Genomic DNA, 19,579 nt, shown 5'->3' with positions numbered 1-19,579 from the left:
CTTCATGGCTTTGCCACGATAAAAAAAATTCTAAGACCATATACAGCTTTTTGTTCCTATGCCCACCCTCTGCTCTTTCAACCTCTATTTTTAATCAACCTGTTCAGAAATGTTATTACATATCTCTGGAGCAGGTGGGACTTGAACCCAGACCTCCTGGTTCAGGGTGGGGACACTACCACTGCACCATAACAGGACCATTCTGACATCATTTAAATTTTGCGTTATCGTCATTACGTTAAATGCTGCATAATAATCTATTTGACACTCTAGAACATCCCATCTAGCCCATCTAACTTATTATCTTTCACCTCACCTAGTGTTCTATAAATGTTTGGCATAACTCCTCATTCTTTATACTTCAACTTTATACTTCTCAAATATTGCTCCAAGTACTCGCCCTTAGTGGTTTGTACAGGCTGATAATCACCAAATCACCACATCTCTCAACTTTCAGTCCTTTAGCTAATTTAATAACCAAGCAGTTAGTTTGGTACCAAATCAACCACTGTCTTTTTAATCCTGTGGACTTCAATTCTGTTATCTTTTATGATATGTAGTATTTTATCATTGTTTAATTTCAGAGTCATTTTCCACTTATTACCCTCTGGCTTCTCTTATTAAACCAATATATTTGTCCAAATGGTAACTATATCCTATGAATTAGGACATTCTGTAAAAACTTCACATAGACTCAAAGCTACTCAGCATGGAAAAAGACCCTTGAGCCTGACCAGTTCATACCAAACAAAATCCCAAACTGAACTCGTCCCACCTGCCTGCTCCTAGCCCATATTCCTCCAAACCTTTACTATTGATGTATGTATCAAAATGTCTTTTAAACATTGTAATTGTACCCACATCCACCACTTTCTCAGGAAGTTAATTCCACACACGGACCACCCTCTGTGTAAAAAATGTTCCCCTCATGTCTTTTTTAAATCTCCCTCCTCTCACCTTAAAAATGTGACCCTTATCTTGAAATTCTCCATCCTTGGGAAAAGACAGCTATCATTAACCTTATCTATACTCCTCATGATTTTATATACTTTCATAAGACCACTTCTCAACTTCCTACACTCCAAAGAAAATAAGTCCCAGCCTTTCATATTGATCATTTTCAATTTTCTGAAATCCCAACTAAATCATCATAATACTGGTAATCTATATGGTACCAGAAGCACTGCTCACCTAGATAACACAGAATATTGGGTGACTAACGTTCACTTAATGCTCAGTGTGCTCAACAATATCTGCTATGAATTCCAAGCACTGTCAGCATTCATAGTCAGTGCATAAATTATGTTTAAAGCTTATTGAAGACTTTACATTTATTCATGTCAAGGGAAAATTACACAATGCAGCTGTAGTACCACTGCAGTGCTTCAGAGACTCACCAATTGTTTGAATTGTTCCATTAAGAAATGCATTTTATGGCTTAACCAGGGGCTACTTTTTGACAGTTCTTCTATGTTACAGTCTCCTGTATTTAATCAGGACATTCTGTAATAAGATATGTGTTTGATTATACCTGCCTGATCATTGAATCTGAGACAGTGCTTGATTACTTTGCCCCTTTGGGTGGAGCTAGTGAGTCAAGTGACTGACTCCCGCCCTTCAAAGAGAACTGGAGAATAGAAATGTGACTTCTAGGTATGACCACAAAAGTACAAGAAGTTCTGTAAAGGTCTAAGGTATTTGAAGTCAACAAAATAAGCTGTTTGAATTTAAGACTCTGACATAAACAAGAGCTCAATCCAAACACAACATTAAAGACTGAAAAGGTGCACATGTAAGAGCTGTGGAGTCTGATCATTTTCTTCCAAGACCTTGCAGATATTCTGATGTGTTATGTTTATGTACTGGAGGTACATCTAAGTATGCTGATAAGATGGCCATCCACTATTGAGTAATGTTGGCAAAGTGATGTTGGGACAAAATTATCAGTTCCCATTATAACCCATAAAGTTTCATCCATCTATTTAGTTAGTGCTTTAAAAATTTTTAGAGACAGGTTCATGAGGTAGTCTATGCATATTTAGAACATGCTGAGTGGCACTGAATAATTCTGCATTTCATATGAGCATTGACAGTATCACTCAAAGTGCTGATGAGCACATTCCCTACTGCAATTACTTAAAGCTGATCTACAGTTCCATAATCCATATATCATACTTTTTTTTTGACTGTCAGCATTGTAGTTGCAATTCTGAATCTCCCAAGTGTCATGTCAGTATTTACAGAGCGCTCTAGACATATTTTTTAAAATAGCTCTCATTTTTAACTCCTTTCCTTGAGCATTCTGGAGTGAGTTTCTGGAAATCTGTAGATAGTCAGACTCCAAGTTCTGGATATTTAATTTAGAGATGGAAATGCATTGGAACAGAATTTTGAGCCATATATGAAGGAAAATGCTAATTATTTCTATTTATGGTGATAATTATGAAATTATCAGAGAAATCAACCTTTTCTACAAGAGCTCTTCAGAGGCAGAAATTCTTCTATTCTGCATAAATAAGAAATCAGCAGCATGATAGTGATTCAAGGTTGCACTTGCTAACAACTGTTAACATCTGGCACTTTATTAAATGTCTGATATCCCATCTAGAATCCTATTTTATCCCTATTTCTCATCCTCATATTAATATTGCTCAGTCAATTTTCAATCCAGCCAGTCAAACATCCATTTTATTCCTACAAACTGGAACCTCTAATAAATACTGAAGAAGAAATGTTTAAATTATTTCAAAGAAGCCAAATAATTGTGAAAAATAATTGTTTGTGAAAAATAATTGTTCCACTCCAGGACTGGACACCTCGGATATGACTAGTTCTGGGCCATTTCAAATGTCTAGCAAGTTCTATGATGGGACTGCAACTTGAAGGAATGCAACTGATTGACTGCTGGGATAGTTCAAGGTCCACATCCAAAATGCCCCCTTGTCATGGGTTACAGTTATTAGATTCATCCAACAGATTGACAAAGTGCTGGGTACATTTAAATATCCCTCTAGGTAGAGACAGATCAATCAAGACATTATTTGAGAAAAATAGAAAGTTGAGTACATACTTTTTGTCATCTGGTCAACATGTTCCTTTTCAACTGAGGATAATAAAAGAAGAGACAGTCAAAAAACACATTCAATCTTCAATAGTACATTGAAAAGTCAGTAGAGTGGGCTAATAGATGATGGAGAAGAGCAAGGTGACACATTTTGGTAGAATAGTATGGAGAGACAATGTAAAATAAAGGATACTACTCTAAGGGGGTGCAAAAGCAGAGTCTCCTGCATGTGAATGTTTGTAAGTAATTTAAGGTAATAGGACAGATGAGGAGAACAGTTGATAAAGCGTACAGTATCCTTGGTTTACTAATGGGCCATCAAGTACAAGAGCAGGGACATTATGCAGTGATGAAACCTCAGGTGGTACTGTGCTAGGTGAAACAGTTTAGAAAAGGATGCAGAAGGGGCTTACAAGAAAAGTTCCAGGGACTGAAAGTTTTGTGAACAGGAATTGATCAGAAAACTGAGAACTGCATTTCTTGAAGATTAGGAGGTCCAGAGGAAATGTGTTTTCAGTTTTCAAAATTACGAGAGAACTGGATGGAGTCGACAGAGAGAAACAGTTCCCACTTGCAAAGAATCAAGAACACAAGAGTACAGATTTAAAGTGAGTTGCTAAAGAAATGAATGTCATACACGAACAAAAAAAGACAGTGAATAGATGATTAAGTAGAAATAATGTGCAAGATTGTGAGCAAAAGGCAGGAGAATAGCACTAAGTTATGATGCTCATTTGGAAAGCTGCTGCAGACATGATGGGCTCAATGGCCTTCCTCTGGACCATAACAATTCTATGATTCTGTGATTTCAATAGTGTTTTATTTTAAAAGTTGTTTTTAACTTAAATACCCATTGTGGCATTTGGAAACAATTATTCTTTCCAATCTAAAAAAGTTATTTTACGAAGAGCATTAACAAATGCTTGGACAACTCAGGATGTACAGTGAATGCTGACCCAGCCAGCAAAGTCCACATCCCATGATCAAATCCAAAATAAAACTAATCAAAAAAGAGGATTGCAAATTGATGCATTATTCATTGTGATGAAGAATCTGGACTGTTTCTGTCTCCAATAAATTCCAATAAATCAGGTGTCTGACATGTGGAATTCTACTGTGATTCTTAATATACTAGCTAATATTAGATTAACCATATCACAGTACGAGTCAACACTTCAGGAAACAATGACAAATAAATCTTAATATCTTGGATCATGCAGAATATTAATGAATATATTAATAGAAGCTCACTCCCCCATACATACTTGTTAATTATTGTTTAGACAGTTCTAAGATGTTCTGAGCACCTGTTTTGGACAAGATTATGAAAATACTTGCAATTAGCACAATGAGTTTTTATTAATTTGCAATTCAAAATAGTTGTTTAAATAAACACTATTTTGTCAGTGTTATGAAGTGTTTTGTGCCTATGAGTCTGAAACAGACTCAATCAGAATAATCTGTGGATTAATCTCCCATTAAGGTAATAAATCAGAAATTAATGTGAAATTACTACAGGAATTATTAATTTATCATTAAGAAGTTAAGGACATGCTTGAAGCACATGCCTTCGGTAAAGAAGAAAGCAGCTGGACAACAGAGTCATTACTATCTAGGTTCTGCAAAACTTTCACATAACCAGCACATTAAGCCTCCAGCAAATTCCTAATGAAAGATCTGATATTGTCATTAGGATGTCATTAATCTCGATGTAGAATTTGCTGAAGCATTGTTTCACTCATGCAGTTCAGGTAACTCATGCTTTATATATATATGCTTGCTTATAATTATCCAACCTTTTGTTGCTTTGATAGCTGGAGGAGGCGATTTCTTTTCTATATAACATAATGTTGATAATTTACTATTATTAAATGCACAACTGAATATTTTGTTACGTGTCAAAGAGTATGTTGTATAAAATTACAACTGACCTTTTGAGTGGCAGCAAGCTGAGGGAAATGTCAATGTTGCTTGCCAGACCAATTGATCATACATTGGGATATTGGGACAACCATTAATATTAAAATACTAAAATTACAATGTCATCAGGCATTGCTTGATGATTGTAATACTCCTCTTGAATGAAAAACAAATGATTAAAAGTTGCTAAAAATAAAATTGTGGTTGACACACATGACACAAGGGGGAAAACAAAAGAAGATGCATGACATTGTAATGCTACTTAGTTCATGATCACTAAAATTTTGAAGGGAGGGAGGGGTAGAGGCAGACTACTTGCATGTTAGAATGATAAATAATAAATAACATGAACCAAGTCACCCAAGAAAGTAACTTCTTTTTTCTTCTCTAGACTGTAGGGCATGGGTAAAAGCTTTCTGGCTTTCTTTGGACAGGGCTTTTGCCCGAAACGTCGATTTTCCTGCTCCTCGGATGCTGCCTGACCTACTGTACTTTTCCAGCACCACTCTGATCTAAACTCTGGTTTCCAGCATCTGCAGTCCTCATTTTTGCCTCGTTGCTTTAATGTCCCAATGCCGGTGGCTTGGCTTTCTCAGGCTTTGTCAATTGTGGCCTGGAACTAATGTCTACTGGGGTTAGGTTGATGACTGAAATTACAGTGATTCCTATCAGGTCAGGTAGAGCAGACCTCAGATGTGATTCACATCACTGCCAGCAGGTGTAGGAGGAACAAGAACATTAACCTCTTTATTAGATTCTCTTCTCGAGTATCGGTACCATCTATTTCCCCTCGATACCATTCCCTGATTTTTACAATTCAAAGTATTTATTATACTTATTTTACTAATTTAACTCAGGGACAGAATTAATCTGCATGTGGAGAGGCATGGATTAATCAAAAACAGTTAGCATGGTTTTGTTTAGGGCAGATCATGTCTGAACATCATGATTTAATTGTTCAAGGTGGTGAATGGGTGTGTATATGATGGCAATACATTTGACACAGTCTACTACTTGGACTTCAGCAAGACTTTTGATAAGGTTCCAGATGGGAGAGTGATGGCAAACGTAAGCCCCCATGGGATCCAAGGAGAGTTGCAAACTGGATCCAGAATTGGTTGAGTGGAAGGAAGGAAAGGGTGATTGTCAAGGGGTGATTTTGTGATGGGAAGCCTGTATCCAGTGGGATCCCACGGAGGTCAGAACTCTTACCATTTCTGGTACAGATGAATGATTTAAGTTAAATGTAGGACAGTTGATTAATAAGTTCACGGATGATACAAAAATTGGTGGCATGTAAACAGTGAGGAGGATAGTCTTAGAGTACCAGAGGATACAGATCAGTGATGAATAGAATTCATTGCAGTTATGCGAATGGTGATGTATTTGGGCAGTAGAAACAAGGTAAGGGAATCCGGGATGAAGAGTAGAACCCTGGGGAGCGATGTGGATCAGAAGATCCTGGTGTGCATGTCCACTGGCCCCTTAAGATAGCAGGACAGGTAGATAAAATGGTTACAAAAGCACATGGGATACATGCCTATATTAGCCAAGATACAGAATTTAAGGGCAGAGAGGTTATGTTGGAATTATATAAAATGTTGGTTAGGCCACAGTTCGAGTATTATGTGCAGTTCTGGAAGCTGCATTATAGGAGGGAATGGATTGCATTGGAGAGAGTATGGAAGTGATTTACTCTGATATTGCCTGGGCTGGACAGTTAGTTATGAAGAGAGATTGAGTAGACTGGGGTTGTTTCCCCAGTAGAGTAGACTGAGGAAAGACAGGATTGACATGTATAAAATAATCAGGGGCATAGATATTCCAGGAAGAGACTTTTCCCCTTGATAAGGATCAATGACTGCTAGGCATAGATTTAAGCTATCAGGCAGGAGGGTTAGAGGGGATGGGAGGAAATCATAATCCAAAAGGAAAAGTAGAGGGAGAAACACTTACGGCATTTAAGAAAGATTTAGATGTACACTTGCAATGCCGGGGAACACAAGGCTATGGGCCAAATGCTGGGAAAGAGATTAGAATAGTTAGGTGCTAGTTTTTGACAGTCACAGATTTGATGAGATGAAGGGCCCTTTTCAGTGCTGTAATCTTCTCTGACTCTAAATTGAGTCAGATTTTGCTGTAGGGAAGATCTCACAGCTTTTCAGTATGTTAGATTTATCAAAGCATTTTTAGGGTTTAACATTTCTTGTCCACAGAAATACTGGAAGGTCAAACTGATAATGGTACAGCAAAAGAGCAAATGCATATTTGGGCCAAACTGTGTACGAGGGGATATTATCACAAGACTGTTAATCCAGAGACCAAATAATGTTCTGGGGAGCAAGGGTTCAAATCCTGCCAAGGCGAATGGTAGAATATGAACTCAATATTAAAAAACACTGGCATTAAGAGTCTAATGATCGCTATGAATCCGTGGTCGATTGTGAACCAAATGGGTTTTCCAGCAATGTCCTTTAGGGAAGGAAACTGCCATCCTTACCTGGACTGGCGTACGTGTGACTCCACACCTACAACAATGTTTTGACTCTTAACTGCTGATGGGCAAAAAGGAATGGGCAATAAATTTTGGTCAAGCTAGTGATGCCCTCATGCCATGAATGAATAAAAAACATTTCTCATTGATAAAGAATAAACAAAGCAAAGGCCAAGGAATGTAAAACAGTGTGAAAGAAAAAAATGGTTAAGTCAGAAAAAATACAAAATTTTACATATTTTAAATCTCCCATGCTTATTCAGAACTTGAAGAAATGAGTACAAACATTTATAATTTTTCAGATTCGGGGCAGGAGAAGTTGATTGGCAACTATCAATAATTATCACATTGTTCAATGGTTTTATGTATAATGCTAATTACTCAAGTTTTCTTTCTGTGGTGTTTTTAATGGGAAATTAATATGCAAATACAGCAACAGTACAGCAAGATTGTAAGGGAGCAGTTAACAACAAATTAGCGTAGACTGTCCAGCAACTTATGGTAATTCACATATACAGAGTATTCCTCTTTGCAACAAATTGTGAGGTGAATGAGAGTGTGTGTTATTCAGAAACGTTATTCTTTTAGGCAAAATCCAACCATTTATTTTCCTCTGCTGAAAATGTGTTGCTGGAAAAGCGCAGCAGGTCAGGCAGCATCCAAGGAACAGGAGAATCGACGTTTCGGGCATAAGCCCTTTTATTTTCCTCTGACTTGTAGTGTGTATTTATGTATGCCACATTTAAAGCTTGTTGACTACTTATCATAGGAGGTTTTGAATTAATTTATATTGATTTAAATTTATCTTACAAGGTATTAAATATCCAGCTTTACAGGAATGCTGGTTAGATTGAATCTAAGTACCTGGATATAATATTGCTTCTCTGTTATCACATTGGTTAGCAATGATTGAAGTTTATTAAGAAATTAAATTAAACTTTCTCACTTATTTTGCTGAAGTGACTTTACATAATAAAGCTAAGGGCATTCCCACTCTAAGAGATGCCGAGGCAGAACTGTAAACTTTCCAACAGATGAAACTGTCTCATAAAGCTTGCACCAATTTTTGGAAAGCTACAAGGAATCAGACAGATCCAAAATAAATTGTCTCTATCACCAGAATTTAAGAGAATTAAAGAAAGGGAAATAAAGACGCATATTTACCAGGTCCGATTTGGAGGGAGGTTTTGGGTCAATGTATCTCTATTGAATAGCAAGGACAGATGATTAGATTCCTTTTGTGTTGTTGGAGATGACCATTGTCTGGCAGTTGTGCGATGGGAATAGAATTTTTGACTTCCTAGTTAAGCATGAATATTTTCTAGGTCTTGCTGCATATGAACATGGACTGCTTGGGGCAAGAGCAAGTTTAGTTACCAGCGAATGACTTTCCTTGACAAATGACAGGATATTTTGTGCAAATTATTTTTCCATGGTTAACTATGTGAATGGATAGATTGAACCACATTGAAAGGTGCTCTGCAATTTGAACCATAGAATAGGGAATGATAAATATTTGATACCTGCTTTTTTTGGTGATGTAGGAGCTGTCTTCTCTTTGGTAGGTTCTACAATACAAAGACAAAAAAGACAATGGTTTCAGGAATTTATTTTTAAATGTACTAGTAAAGCATAAAAGATACATCAAAATAAAAGCATACAAATGTTGTTTTGGCTGAGGGAATTGTATCAATTAACAGCAAACAATAATCTGAACGCAATTTTGCAGTTGCTGTCAGATTCATGAAACCTCTTGCATTGTTCTTCCTTTGATGTCACAAATCCACTGTTTTCTATGAAACAAATGATACATCCAATGACAAGTATCCTAGCAACAGAGTTAGAACTGTAATTTAAGTTTTAAAATGATCCTCCTTTGCATAATATAATTACAAGATAGAGCACCATGCTTCATAGCAAATGTCTGCAAATGATTTTTTTATTTAAGTTAGACCACAGTTTAAAGTTTGTGGCAGTCTGGAAGCAATAGTAAACATTAACATATTATAGTAAAAATGTTGGTAAATGAGCATACATTGAACAGTTATGAAATTCTTGGTTACGATTGTAATTGTTTATCAAACACAAAATATTCAATGGAAGGTGAAACTATTTTAGGTCGTGTTGGCCATTAGGTAAATGTAAGACTACTTGTATTAAAAGTCTCAATGCAAGATTTAGAATAAAGCTGTTTATTTTGCTGCTGTAAAACATTAAAATAGCTTTAGGTTTTGGTAGAGAGTGCTGGAACTCAGCCTCACATTGAAACCCAAATTCAGAGATACAGTGAGCCACATTTTTGCACCAGGAGACACAATAATGGGCAGTGAATGTATCTGATTTTCATGTGTACCCTGGCAAGAACACAACAGAAAATGAAAAACGCAACACCCTTTTAAATAACAAATGATATATGACAGTGTGTAAAAACTGAAAATAATGATAATGGAAGAAAATAAAACCAATCATAAAATAATAAAAACCTTACACAGAATCCATGACTGGCACAAATTAAAAGCATTTTTAAACAAATCTACATTTCATGCTTTTAAAATGATATATTTACTTGCTGCTGGTTTTGCTGCTTGAGATTTCTCTTTCTCTGTAGTGAGCAAAAATGAAAGAGATTTATTAAAGTTTAAAACGTACATTAACAAGCTGTTAAAGAAAGAAATCTGGCAATCGAACAACAGATTTATTGTATGCAGTGCATATTTACCATTTTAAAATATTTTTCTGTATTTTTAATTGTGGACTGAAATGGTAAAAGAACAGTTTTAAGAACCAACGGTCATTGAGGGACTGCCACATGTTTTGAAAAGCAAGTAACCTGACACTCAGCGTAGACACTGTTTACACAGTAGCTACTGGTTCAAGTAATAGTGGAGAAGGTTTATAGATCAAACTGGAGGCTGCATACAAATTGAGATTATGGTGGCAAATAGTAGTCGATTAGTCTGTGGACGAGTGACCAGTTATCGATGACAAAGGCTTTACATCTGCTAACAACAAAGTAATTAGTTCCTTGTAGCTGATCAGCTTGGGCTGAGAACAAGATAGAGAGAAGATATCCAATCTCCTCAAATTCAAAGGTTGTTTCTTTTCAGAGAAAGAAACAACTTTTTCAGTCTTATAAGTTTGAAGAAAATCAGTTTACTTTTTCTTTAACAGTTGCAATAAGCTGTGATTTTTAATTAATAAGTCAAGACCAATGTGAACCAGTCACTCTGCGTCTCCTGGAAACAAGTGAAATCATCTGGAGAAGGAAGATCAAGAAACAAAGATCTGATCAGCACAAATATCATTTCACCAAATCCCGTGAACAGGGACAACTGAACTACTTCCCTAGTTGTTCCCTCTATGCATAGTCTGTCTGTCTGTCTGTCTGTGTGTATAAGAGGAGTTTATAAGGAGGTTAGAGTTTTAACTAGTACTATATGCTAATGGCTCATTATTGTTTACCACAAATAGAATCTACTAATTTGTAATAAATATCATTCTTGTTAAATACAGAAACCTGATCTATGCTTACTATCAGCCTGGGACTAAAAGGCAGTTATGTTGGGGAATTATATGCACTTTTCAAAATTGTGAACACTTGCGACGACACTGAGAATGCAATGCTTGATTTTCAGCATGCTCTCCAGTGAGGCATAACAAGTGGCTATAGATTTCAACCAGTCAAGATTGATTTGGGCTTCCAGGGAATGGGGGGTGTTGGGTGGTGGGGAAAATTGGGTCCTCATTCGAAATCATTCAGTTTCCTGAAGGGTCCTGGAAGGGGCCAGTGTTCTGCTGCACATACTTTCTGAAAGTCCCTCCACAGAAGAGAAATGGCCCACTAGTAGTCTGTGTGAGTCCCTTTTCCCCACAAGGTGCGATCTTCTGTTTTTGAAAGCTAGTTGATGAAGGAAGATTCTAGATCCAATCTTTGCTTGACTTCATACTTATTTACAAAGTGAAACTCTTCAAACACTCCTCCTAACTCAACCACAACACACCTTCAGTTTCTTTATGCCATTTTGAAATCAATTTTTAAAAATTAATGCAAATTAAAGATGACAGACTCTCAAAGAGGCATTGTAACTCAAATCAAATCTCGACTCAAGTTCCACCAAATGGCATTGTGTAGTGCTCAAGTAAAATCCCAATTAATATCTTTCACTAGTATAAATGCAACCCAATTAATTTACAAAAAACTAATCCTCCTGCACCACATTCCGATTGTTGTCTAGTTTGGTTTACAACATAGCTAGACCGAGCATACTCTTGGGGAACGGTTCAGGTCCACATCTGGCACCTTTCCCTGCGGCTGCAGGAGGTGCAAAGTCTGCCCTCTTACCTCCATCCATTGCTCCTGATGTGGTCTCCTCTACATCGGAGAGACCAAGTGCAAATTTGGGCACCGGTTCGGGGATCATCTACAGTCCGTACACACTAATCAATCCCACCTTCCAGTTGCCAACCATTTGAACTCCCCCTCCCACTCCCTCAATGGCATGTCCATCCTGGGCCTACTCCACCGCTAACACAAGGCCACACACAAACTGGAGGAAGACCACTTCATTTTCCACCTTGGGAGCTTACAAACTTATAGCCTAACATAAAATTCACCAGTTTCCAAACTCCCCAACTCCACTCCCCATCTCATTTCAGGTCAGGCTGCAGGGAAAGGTGCCAGATGTGGACCTGAACCAGTCCCCAAGAGTGCACTCGGTCTAGCTATGTTGTAAATCCTCTCTGCACCACCCCTTGACCTGACCTATTGTTCATCTTCCTTCCCATCTCTCCGCTCCACCCTTCTCACTGACCAATCACAATCGCTTCCTACCTGCATCCACCCTATCGCCATCCCACCCACCTTGCACCAGCCCCTTGCTCTCTTTCTGTTTATTTCTCAGCCCCCTTCCCCCCTCCCAGTTCCAACCTGAAATGTTGACTCTCCTGCTCCTCTGATGCTGCTTGAACTGCAGTGCTTTTTCCAGCTCCACACTTTATTGACTCTGACTTTCTAGCATCTGACTTTCACAGTCTCCAAATAGCTAGGTTATTGTATTTCCACAATGAACAATGAAGGGCTTATGTCCAAAACATCGATTCTCCTGCTCCTCGGATGCTGCCTGACCTGCTGTGCTTTCCCAGCACCACACTCATGACTCTAATCTCCAGCATATGTAGTCCTCACTTTCTCTAATGAACAAGGGGGCACTTATCTGATGTTCACAATTCATTAGCTACTTCTAAATAAAGCTCAGATCTCAAAATGTCACATGCCTCAAATGCACAACATAAGTAACTAGTAGATTGATTTTCTTAACTATTTTGAATATCTGCCTAGTAAGATAGCTTTGCAATTCCACACTGTTGTAGATGCAGTTTCTATTTACAAATAAAACAGGTAATCATTTTTTGAGAGCAAAAGAGAGTGATCAGTATTCTGAAATATTTTTCCTTCAATTTTTTGGATATCCTTTGTACTTTGGCCCTTTTCCCAAGGAACAACTTTTTCACACTGAGGATGGTGTATGTATGGAATGAGCTGCCAGAGGAAGTGGTGCAGGCTGGTACAATTACAACATTTAAAAAGCATCTGGATGGGTACATAAATAGGAAGGGCCAAGTGCTGGTAAATGGGACTAGATTAATTTAGGATATCTGGTTGGCATGGACGAGTTGGACTGAAGCCTGTATGACTCTATGGTTTTAAGTTCGGAGTTGAGACATTACAATGAGAAGAATTTGGTGTTGCAGTTTTATATTTCTGGGCCATACACTCGCAAAGCACTCAGGGCAATATATTAAAAATTATAGTGCATGGTTATTGTCAAAATCAACTGGGATAGTTGGAAGTAAGCAGTATGTGAGCCTCAGCTGTAAGAAAAGTTTCAATCATGATTTCTACAGCATGGAGCATCTTTCCCTAGTGATATGTGATGATCTTCCCAGACAATTCTGGACTGGTTTCTTACTGGTTCTGAGCATAGGAGATCCCTGGGAGATTTAGACCGTAGTGAGGAGATGTGTATGACTCTGCCAAATTCTGCATTATGACCTGGACTGCACTGCTCTCACTGTGATAATGAACATGATCATTGCACTCAACTTTTATGTCATGGAGAAATTTTTAAAGTATGTGATCTTCATTTGTTGGCCAGGTTCATCTTTGTCAAATGCACTTTACAGGAGAGCTGGGAAATTCATCCTTTGGAATAGTGAGATGTAATCCATGGCACACATGTTGCATTTCCATGCCTTAAGGAAAACATTGATAAACATGCTAACCTTAGGCTTCTACTCCCTAAAGCACGGATTGCATGTGAGGACATGCAAAAGAGTTTTCTAATGTAATACACACTTCAGAAATAAATTTCAATGTTTATTTTAATATATACTTTTACCTACCTAGTTTTACTGGAGCAGCATCTTTTTTCTTTGGTGTTACATCTGGTTCTAAAAGAGGGAAAATGAAGTCAACCTTTAAATACATCATTTGGAATAGTTAGGCCAATGTAATGTGCAATAATTAGATATAAATAACCACATCCCAGAATTATCAAGGAACAATCACATCACAATAAATCGTCAACTGTATCTGCAATTAAACAAATAGAATGATAATATCAAAATCATTCTGAGAAATGCTGATGAAAACTAACAGATAAATTAATGAGAATTTAAACCAATAAAAATATACGTGCCAAAAATGAGTAGAAAAGTTCAGAAGTACAAAAGAGTAGGAGTTTTTAATGAGTTTTAAGATGTGCTGACTGATAGGAACAGGGACAATCACTTTTTGTAACATAAATGCCTATGTTTTAAGCTGGATAGGAAACTTAGATAGCAACAAAGGTAGTTCAGCTCCATCTCAATTGTTTGGTAGGTTTTTTTAAAAAAAACTCTTTGTGGCTCCTCAACTGTTTTGTCTCTTCTTTTAGATCAGCTACATGGACAGCAGTGACTTGACTGCTGGAGTGAAGTGAATTTTTAGATCAGCAATGATGGCAATAGTTCAACATCGAGATGGAGTAATGCCCTGCTGCTCAAACCTGTTCTTTGTTGAAAATGGATAAAGTTATCAATCCATGATAACATTTTAATGCTATTGATTGCATTGAATGTTCCTCATTAATATAACAGTCATTTTATTCTGAAAAGTGAAGGACGCTTGAGAACTGAACTGGAATTTCAACAGCCAGTAATTTCAGTAAAACAAATCTCCAGTTCCAAGAAGTGAAATTGTGTGTCTCATACTGGAAACTCATATCAGTAAATCATACATAATGCCTGTAATGATACATGTGCCAGAAGACTCCGTTTTCAGATCTGGGCTCAGTTTACAATTGAATAGTTTGAATTAACAGATTTTGTGACCCAAATGGACCCCCTGTGAGTATGTGTATGTGAGGGAGCAAGTGAGTCTATGTGTACGTATGTGTGAGTGGGAGGGTGTATGTATGTTTGTGAAGCCTTTTTGAACACAAATTTTCCATGGTCAGCTGATATGCAGGGCTTTCAAATGGGATAGATTTTATAATAGCTTTGGCACTAATTAAACTGAGTTCATAATCCCGCCACCTTTTAAAATTAAGTTTAATTAATCAGGAGAATCAAAATGACCAAGGTACAGTTTGTTTCAAAATTCTAACTGGCTCACTAACATGCTTCAGGAAAAAAATAAAACTATTGCCTCAGTTTAACTAAAATCTCACATTATGTCGTTGTTCCTTCATGATTTCTAATGGCATATGAAGCCAGTAGTTGAGCACACAGACATTACTTTAAGACTTACAGCTAAGGAAACCATGGTGCAGGCTTGGACAGCAACCAAGTACAAACTTGGCTATTGTTAATGTGAGGGCAGTCATAAGAAGTTGCTGTCTCTGTCTTTCGATTACATCATGAGGGCAGCTTTGCAATGATTGGGCAAAGTACAGGCCACAGCTGCTGATTCCTGTCACCGATGTGTTTGCCACCATGTAATTTTATAAGTATAATTTCTAAATGATATTTGGGGTGATTTTGGGTCTGGGTTAGCAAATGGAGGATTTTCTGTGTGTCTGAAGTTAACAGTTAAAGGTATTTCTGTAATAACAGCAATTTCTTTTTAAAAATACTGTTTATGTTTAAGCCTGGCTGTAGCATAAATGGGTTTGTACATGAATGAACTTTTGTTTATTTTAAATTGTTTGCAATGCAGCAAGGTAAGTAATGGGACCTTAAAACAGATTTCTGGAATTTCTTTTAAGCGCAAGGAAAACATCCATAACTGATGTTTCACTTTTGACTTTAGGTAGATATTTTTGAGTCCCAAGAAGATCTTGGAAAAGAAAAGCTGTATAGAGCAGTGCTCCTGAGGAAGGAAAGATATAAAGGATTAGGTCTTTAGAGTGAAGGTTTAGTCCTGTTTCAAGATCGCAGTCTAAACCTAGGGGTCAGGCAATGCAGAGAAGATTAAGAAACAGAATCAGTTGGAGAAGAGAAGAACCACAAATAATATCACTTTTTCAAAAGGATTGCTCATACAAATTTAAGACCAACTAGCAGCCAAAAGAGCCACAGAGCTGAACAGGAAAAAACTCAGAATAAAATCTCCTGCAGAGAAACTGCAAAAGACAACCTTAAGGCAATAAAGGCATTTTCATCCAGTAATTGGGGAAATGAGTGTTATTTAAGGGGAAAAGAAAAAGTAGTTTCCCCATCCCCCAACCCACCAAATAAAAACTAGACTGCGATAATTCCTGTTATGAAACTCAGCACGATTACCTTGTGACTCCAACTCACCATTTGTGCAGCGGCAGTCACCAATATATCAGGGCATGCTCCACGAGCAGCAACTGCACACACCCACATTTCCAGCAGAACCTCCAGGTCCACATCAGCGAAGCAGGGTACCAATTTCCCTCTGTACAATATTACTGAGGTAATTGGCGTGAACTGTGCAGGGCAGCTCTGGACTGCCAGCACTTGATCTGGTACACAACTTGGCTTTAAAGATGACATCAGAAATCCTGTAACAGTCTGGAAGTGACCAGTGCTTCTACTGTGGTGAGTGGGAGAACACGATGAGCAAGGCACCAAAGGTAATGAGGCAAGTCTATTATATCTACAGCTCTTTTCAGAAATGCTGCCCGATCTGCTGAGTATTTCCAGCATGTTCTAATTACAAAACACAAGCCAATGTATGTGTCAAACAGCATAAGGAATAAGTGACAGACAATACCAAGAAATTTCCAACAGATCAGCTCAGAGTTCTACAAGCCCTGCTCCACATCCAGTCTTAAATGAACAACAGCGAACAACCAAATAACTCACTGCAGGGGGAGAGAGCGCCACAAATATCCCCATTATTGATGTGGGAGAGCCCAATACATCAGATAAGAGTGAAGTGCTTACAAAAATCTTCAACCAGAAGTATTAATTGAATGATTCATATTGGCCTCCCCCAGTGGTCCCAGCATTACAGATCCAGTCTTCAGCCAATTCAAGTTGCTGCACATGATATCAAAAAACAGTTGGAGGCACTGGATACTCCAAAGGCTATGGGGCCTTACAATATTCGAGCAATAATACTGAAGACTTGTTGTGTCCTTAATCAAGCCGCTCACAGATACAAACACTGGATCTCAATCAAGTGGAAAATACATTTTTTCTTGTATATCCTTTACTTAGAAAGCTGGACAAATCTACCCCACTCTTCATCAAGCAGCACAGGCTTAGCAATAACCATACTCAATGGTGCTTAGTTTGAGTTCTTCCAGGCCCTCTCAACTCCTTACTTTATTACAACTGTTGTGCAAATATAGAAGAAAAGGGGCTGAATGCAGAGGTGGGGGGAGAGTGACAACCCTTGACATCAAGACCTCATTTGACCAAGTGTGGCATCAAGATACCTAAGCAAATGTAGAGACATTGAGAATCTAGGGGGAAAATTTCAAAGCTGTTGGAATCAACACAAAGGATGATAGTTGTGGTTGATGGAGGGGGAGCCATTTTGGTAGGAGTTCATTGGGGTAGACATTTTCTAATCAACCAGTCCAGAGATGTTACTAGACATACATCTGGACTAGTGGGAATTTAACCTGGGCCTCCTGGTCCAGGGGTAGAAACACTGCCATTATGTCAAACAAGTCCATCGTTCAGCAGTGTAAATATTTTCCAACCAACCTATTCAGAAATGTTATTACACACCTACAGAGCAGATGGACCACACACATCTCTTCAGGTAATGAAACAGTTTGTGTTGAAATGCAACAAGAATTGGACAATATTCATGTTTAGGCTGACAAATGGAAAATAACAGGGGCAATACACAAGTGACATGCAATATTTATTTCCATTACCATCACTGAACCCCTCATTATCAATATCCTGTGGAATACAATTGACCAGAAACTGAACTAGATGAGTCATGTAACATTTTATGGTTACAAGAGGTCAGAAGTTAGGAATCCTGCAGCAAGTAACTCACCTCACGACTTCCCAAAGTTTGTTCACTATCTACAAGGGAAAAGTCAGGAGTGTAATGGAAAACCTCTCACTTGCCTGGATGAGTGCAGCTCCAAAAACACTCAAAAACCTTGACACCATTCAAAAGCAAGCAGCCCATTTGACTGGTACCATATCCACAAATGTTTATGCTTTCCACCATTGACACACAGCAGCAGTAGTGTCCCATCTACAAAATGCACTGCAAAAATTCAACAAGGCTCCTTAGACAGCATCTATCAAATCCATGACAAATACCACCTAGAAGGCAAGGGCAGCATACACATGGGGACACCGCATCTGCAGGTTTCCCTCCAAGCTAAGCACGATGTAGACTTAGAAATTCATCGCAATTCCGTCCATGTTGCTGGGTCAAAATCCTGGCACTCCCTCCCTAATACCTTTGTAGGCCTATCTACATCAATATGGTGTGCAGATCAAGAAGACACCTTGCCACTACCTTGTCAAGGGAGGGGCAATAAATGCTGGCCAAACCAGCAACACCCTTATCCCATGAATGAATAGAATTTGAACCCACCCTTATTAGATTTAAGCCATTACCACATCTCCCATATTGTCCTGGTCGAGATTCTTTGAAAGAGGCTTACACCCAAAGACAGAGCAACAGAAAATGATATTGCAGTAGGTCTTACAGGCCTACAGCATTAACAACCATTCTATAAAAGGCCATGTGGCTTACAGTTCCTGAAAAGGAAGCATCCAGTTGTTGGCGAGGAAGGAATGTTGGTAGCCACTGATCGAATTTCATATTGTGGGTACAATCTGTGACAAAACATATTTGGGACCTCTATCAGGTGAGATCTCAGGAAAAAAAAGGAGCAATATAGCGCCTATTGTATTTTCATCTATTGGTTCTGAAATATTTATTGAATTTCACATAGGATTGTTCTCGCTTCCAGATCATAAATGTAATTCTTAAAATTTTCTCCATGTATTTTCTCAATAGTTAACATTAGCAAACCAAAAGGAGTGACCTCCTATCAAAAGGAGTAATCCTTGGCAGGTCTGCTATAGTGATATAACAACAGTTATTTAATTTTGCTTCAACAGTAAACCATGAAAATCCACATGGATTAGTAACTGTCCTAGCAAGTTCCAGGATTTTGACTCAGTGACATTGAAGAAAGACAATACAGTTCAAACTCAGGATTATGTGTGGCTTGGAGGGGAATTTGCAGGAGGTAGTGTTCCCATGCATCTACACAAGAAGCATGGCGATGTGAGAGCTTTTGGAGAGTGGAAGTGTTTCCAACCATTAGAAGCAAATATGGACACTTCAGATGTATGCTGCTAACTCCATCAAATTTCCAATGATTAGTCAGACATTCACCAATTAATAGGTGATAAGTGAGAGCCTACATTAATAGATGTATACTGAGGGCACTCTTAAGTGTATCCAGCGGTTGGAGTAGCTCCAAGCTATGGTGATGACACAAGCCTCCTGTGGGCCACAATCTACTAATCAACAGTCTCACCAGATCCAACATTTACTTGGGTACATTGACAGAAAGAGTGCAGACCTCCAAAGTTTGGAAGTCCAAGGCCACCCTAGCTTTTTCCATCTCTTTCCCTGTTAAGTAAAAGCAAGTAAGAGT

The 19,579-nt window shown here is 38.2% G+C and overlaps 1 protein-coding gene across 50 annotated transcripts in view; it reads right to left on the bottom strand.

Annotated features, from left to right (window-relative positions):
- The window catches only part of trdn (triadin), a 462,709-nt gene that overhangs the window by 216,486 nt on the left and 226,644 nt on the right, over window positions 1–19,579 (bottom strand). For all 50 annotated transcript variants that reach the window (XM_087980725.1, XM_087980732.1, XM_087980853.1 and 47 more), the window contains 5 exons: window positions 13,881–13,928; window positions 10,045–10,080; window positions 9,002–9,046; window positions 4,861–4,899; window positions 3,071–3,103 (listed from right to left, as the gene is read on the bottom strand). In XM_087980725.1, the coding sequence (XP_087836851.1) occupies window positions 3,071–3,103; window positions 4,861–4,899; window positions 9,002–9,046; window positions 10,045–10,080; window positions 13,881–13,928 (201 nt within the window). The remainder of the gene's footprint in view (window positions 1–3,070; window positions 3,104–4,860; window positions 4,900–9,001; window positions 9,047–10,044; window positions 10,081–13,880; window positions 13,929–19,579) is intronic.

This window comes from Chiloscyllium plagiosum, unplaced genomic scaffold, assembly GCF_037043375.1.
Source record: "Chiloscyllium plagiosum isolate Xiang-an unplaced genomic scaffold, Cpla_swu_hap1 HiC_scaffold_3, whole genome shotgun sequence".
Classification (NCBI taxonomy): Eukaryota; Metazoa; Chordata; class Chondrichthyes; order Orectolobiformes; family Hemiscylliidae; genus Chiloscyllium; species Chiloscyllium plagiosum.
This window is presented reverse-complemented; position numbering and strand designations above follow the sequence as displayed.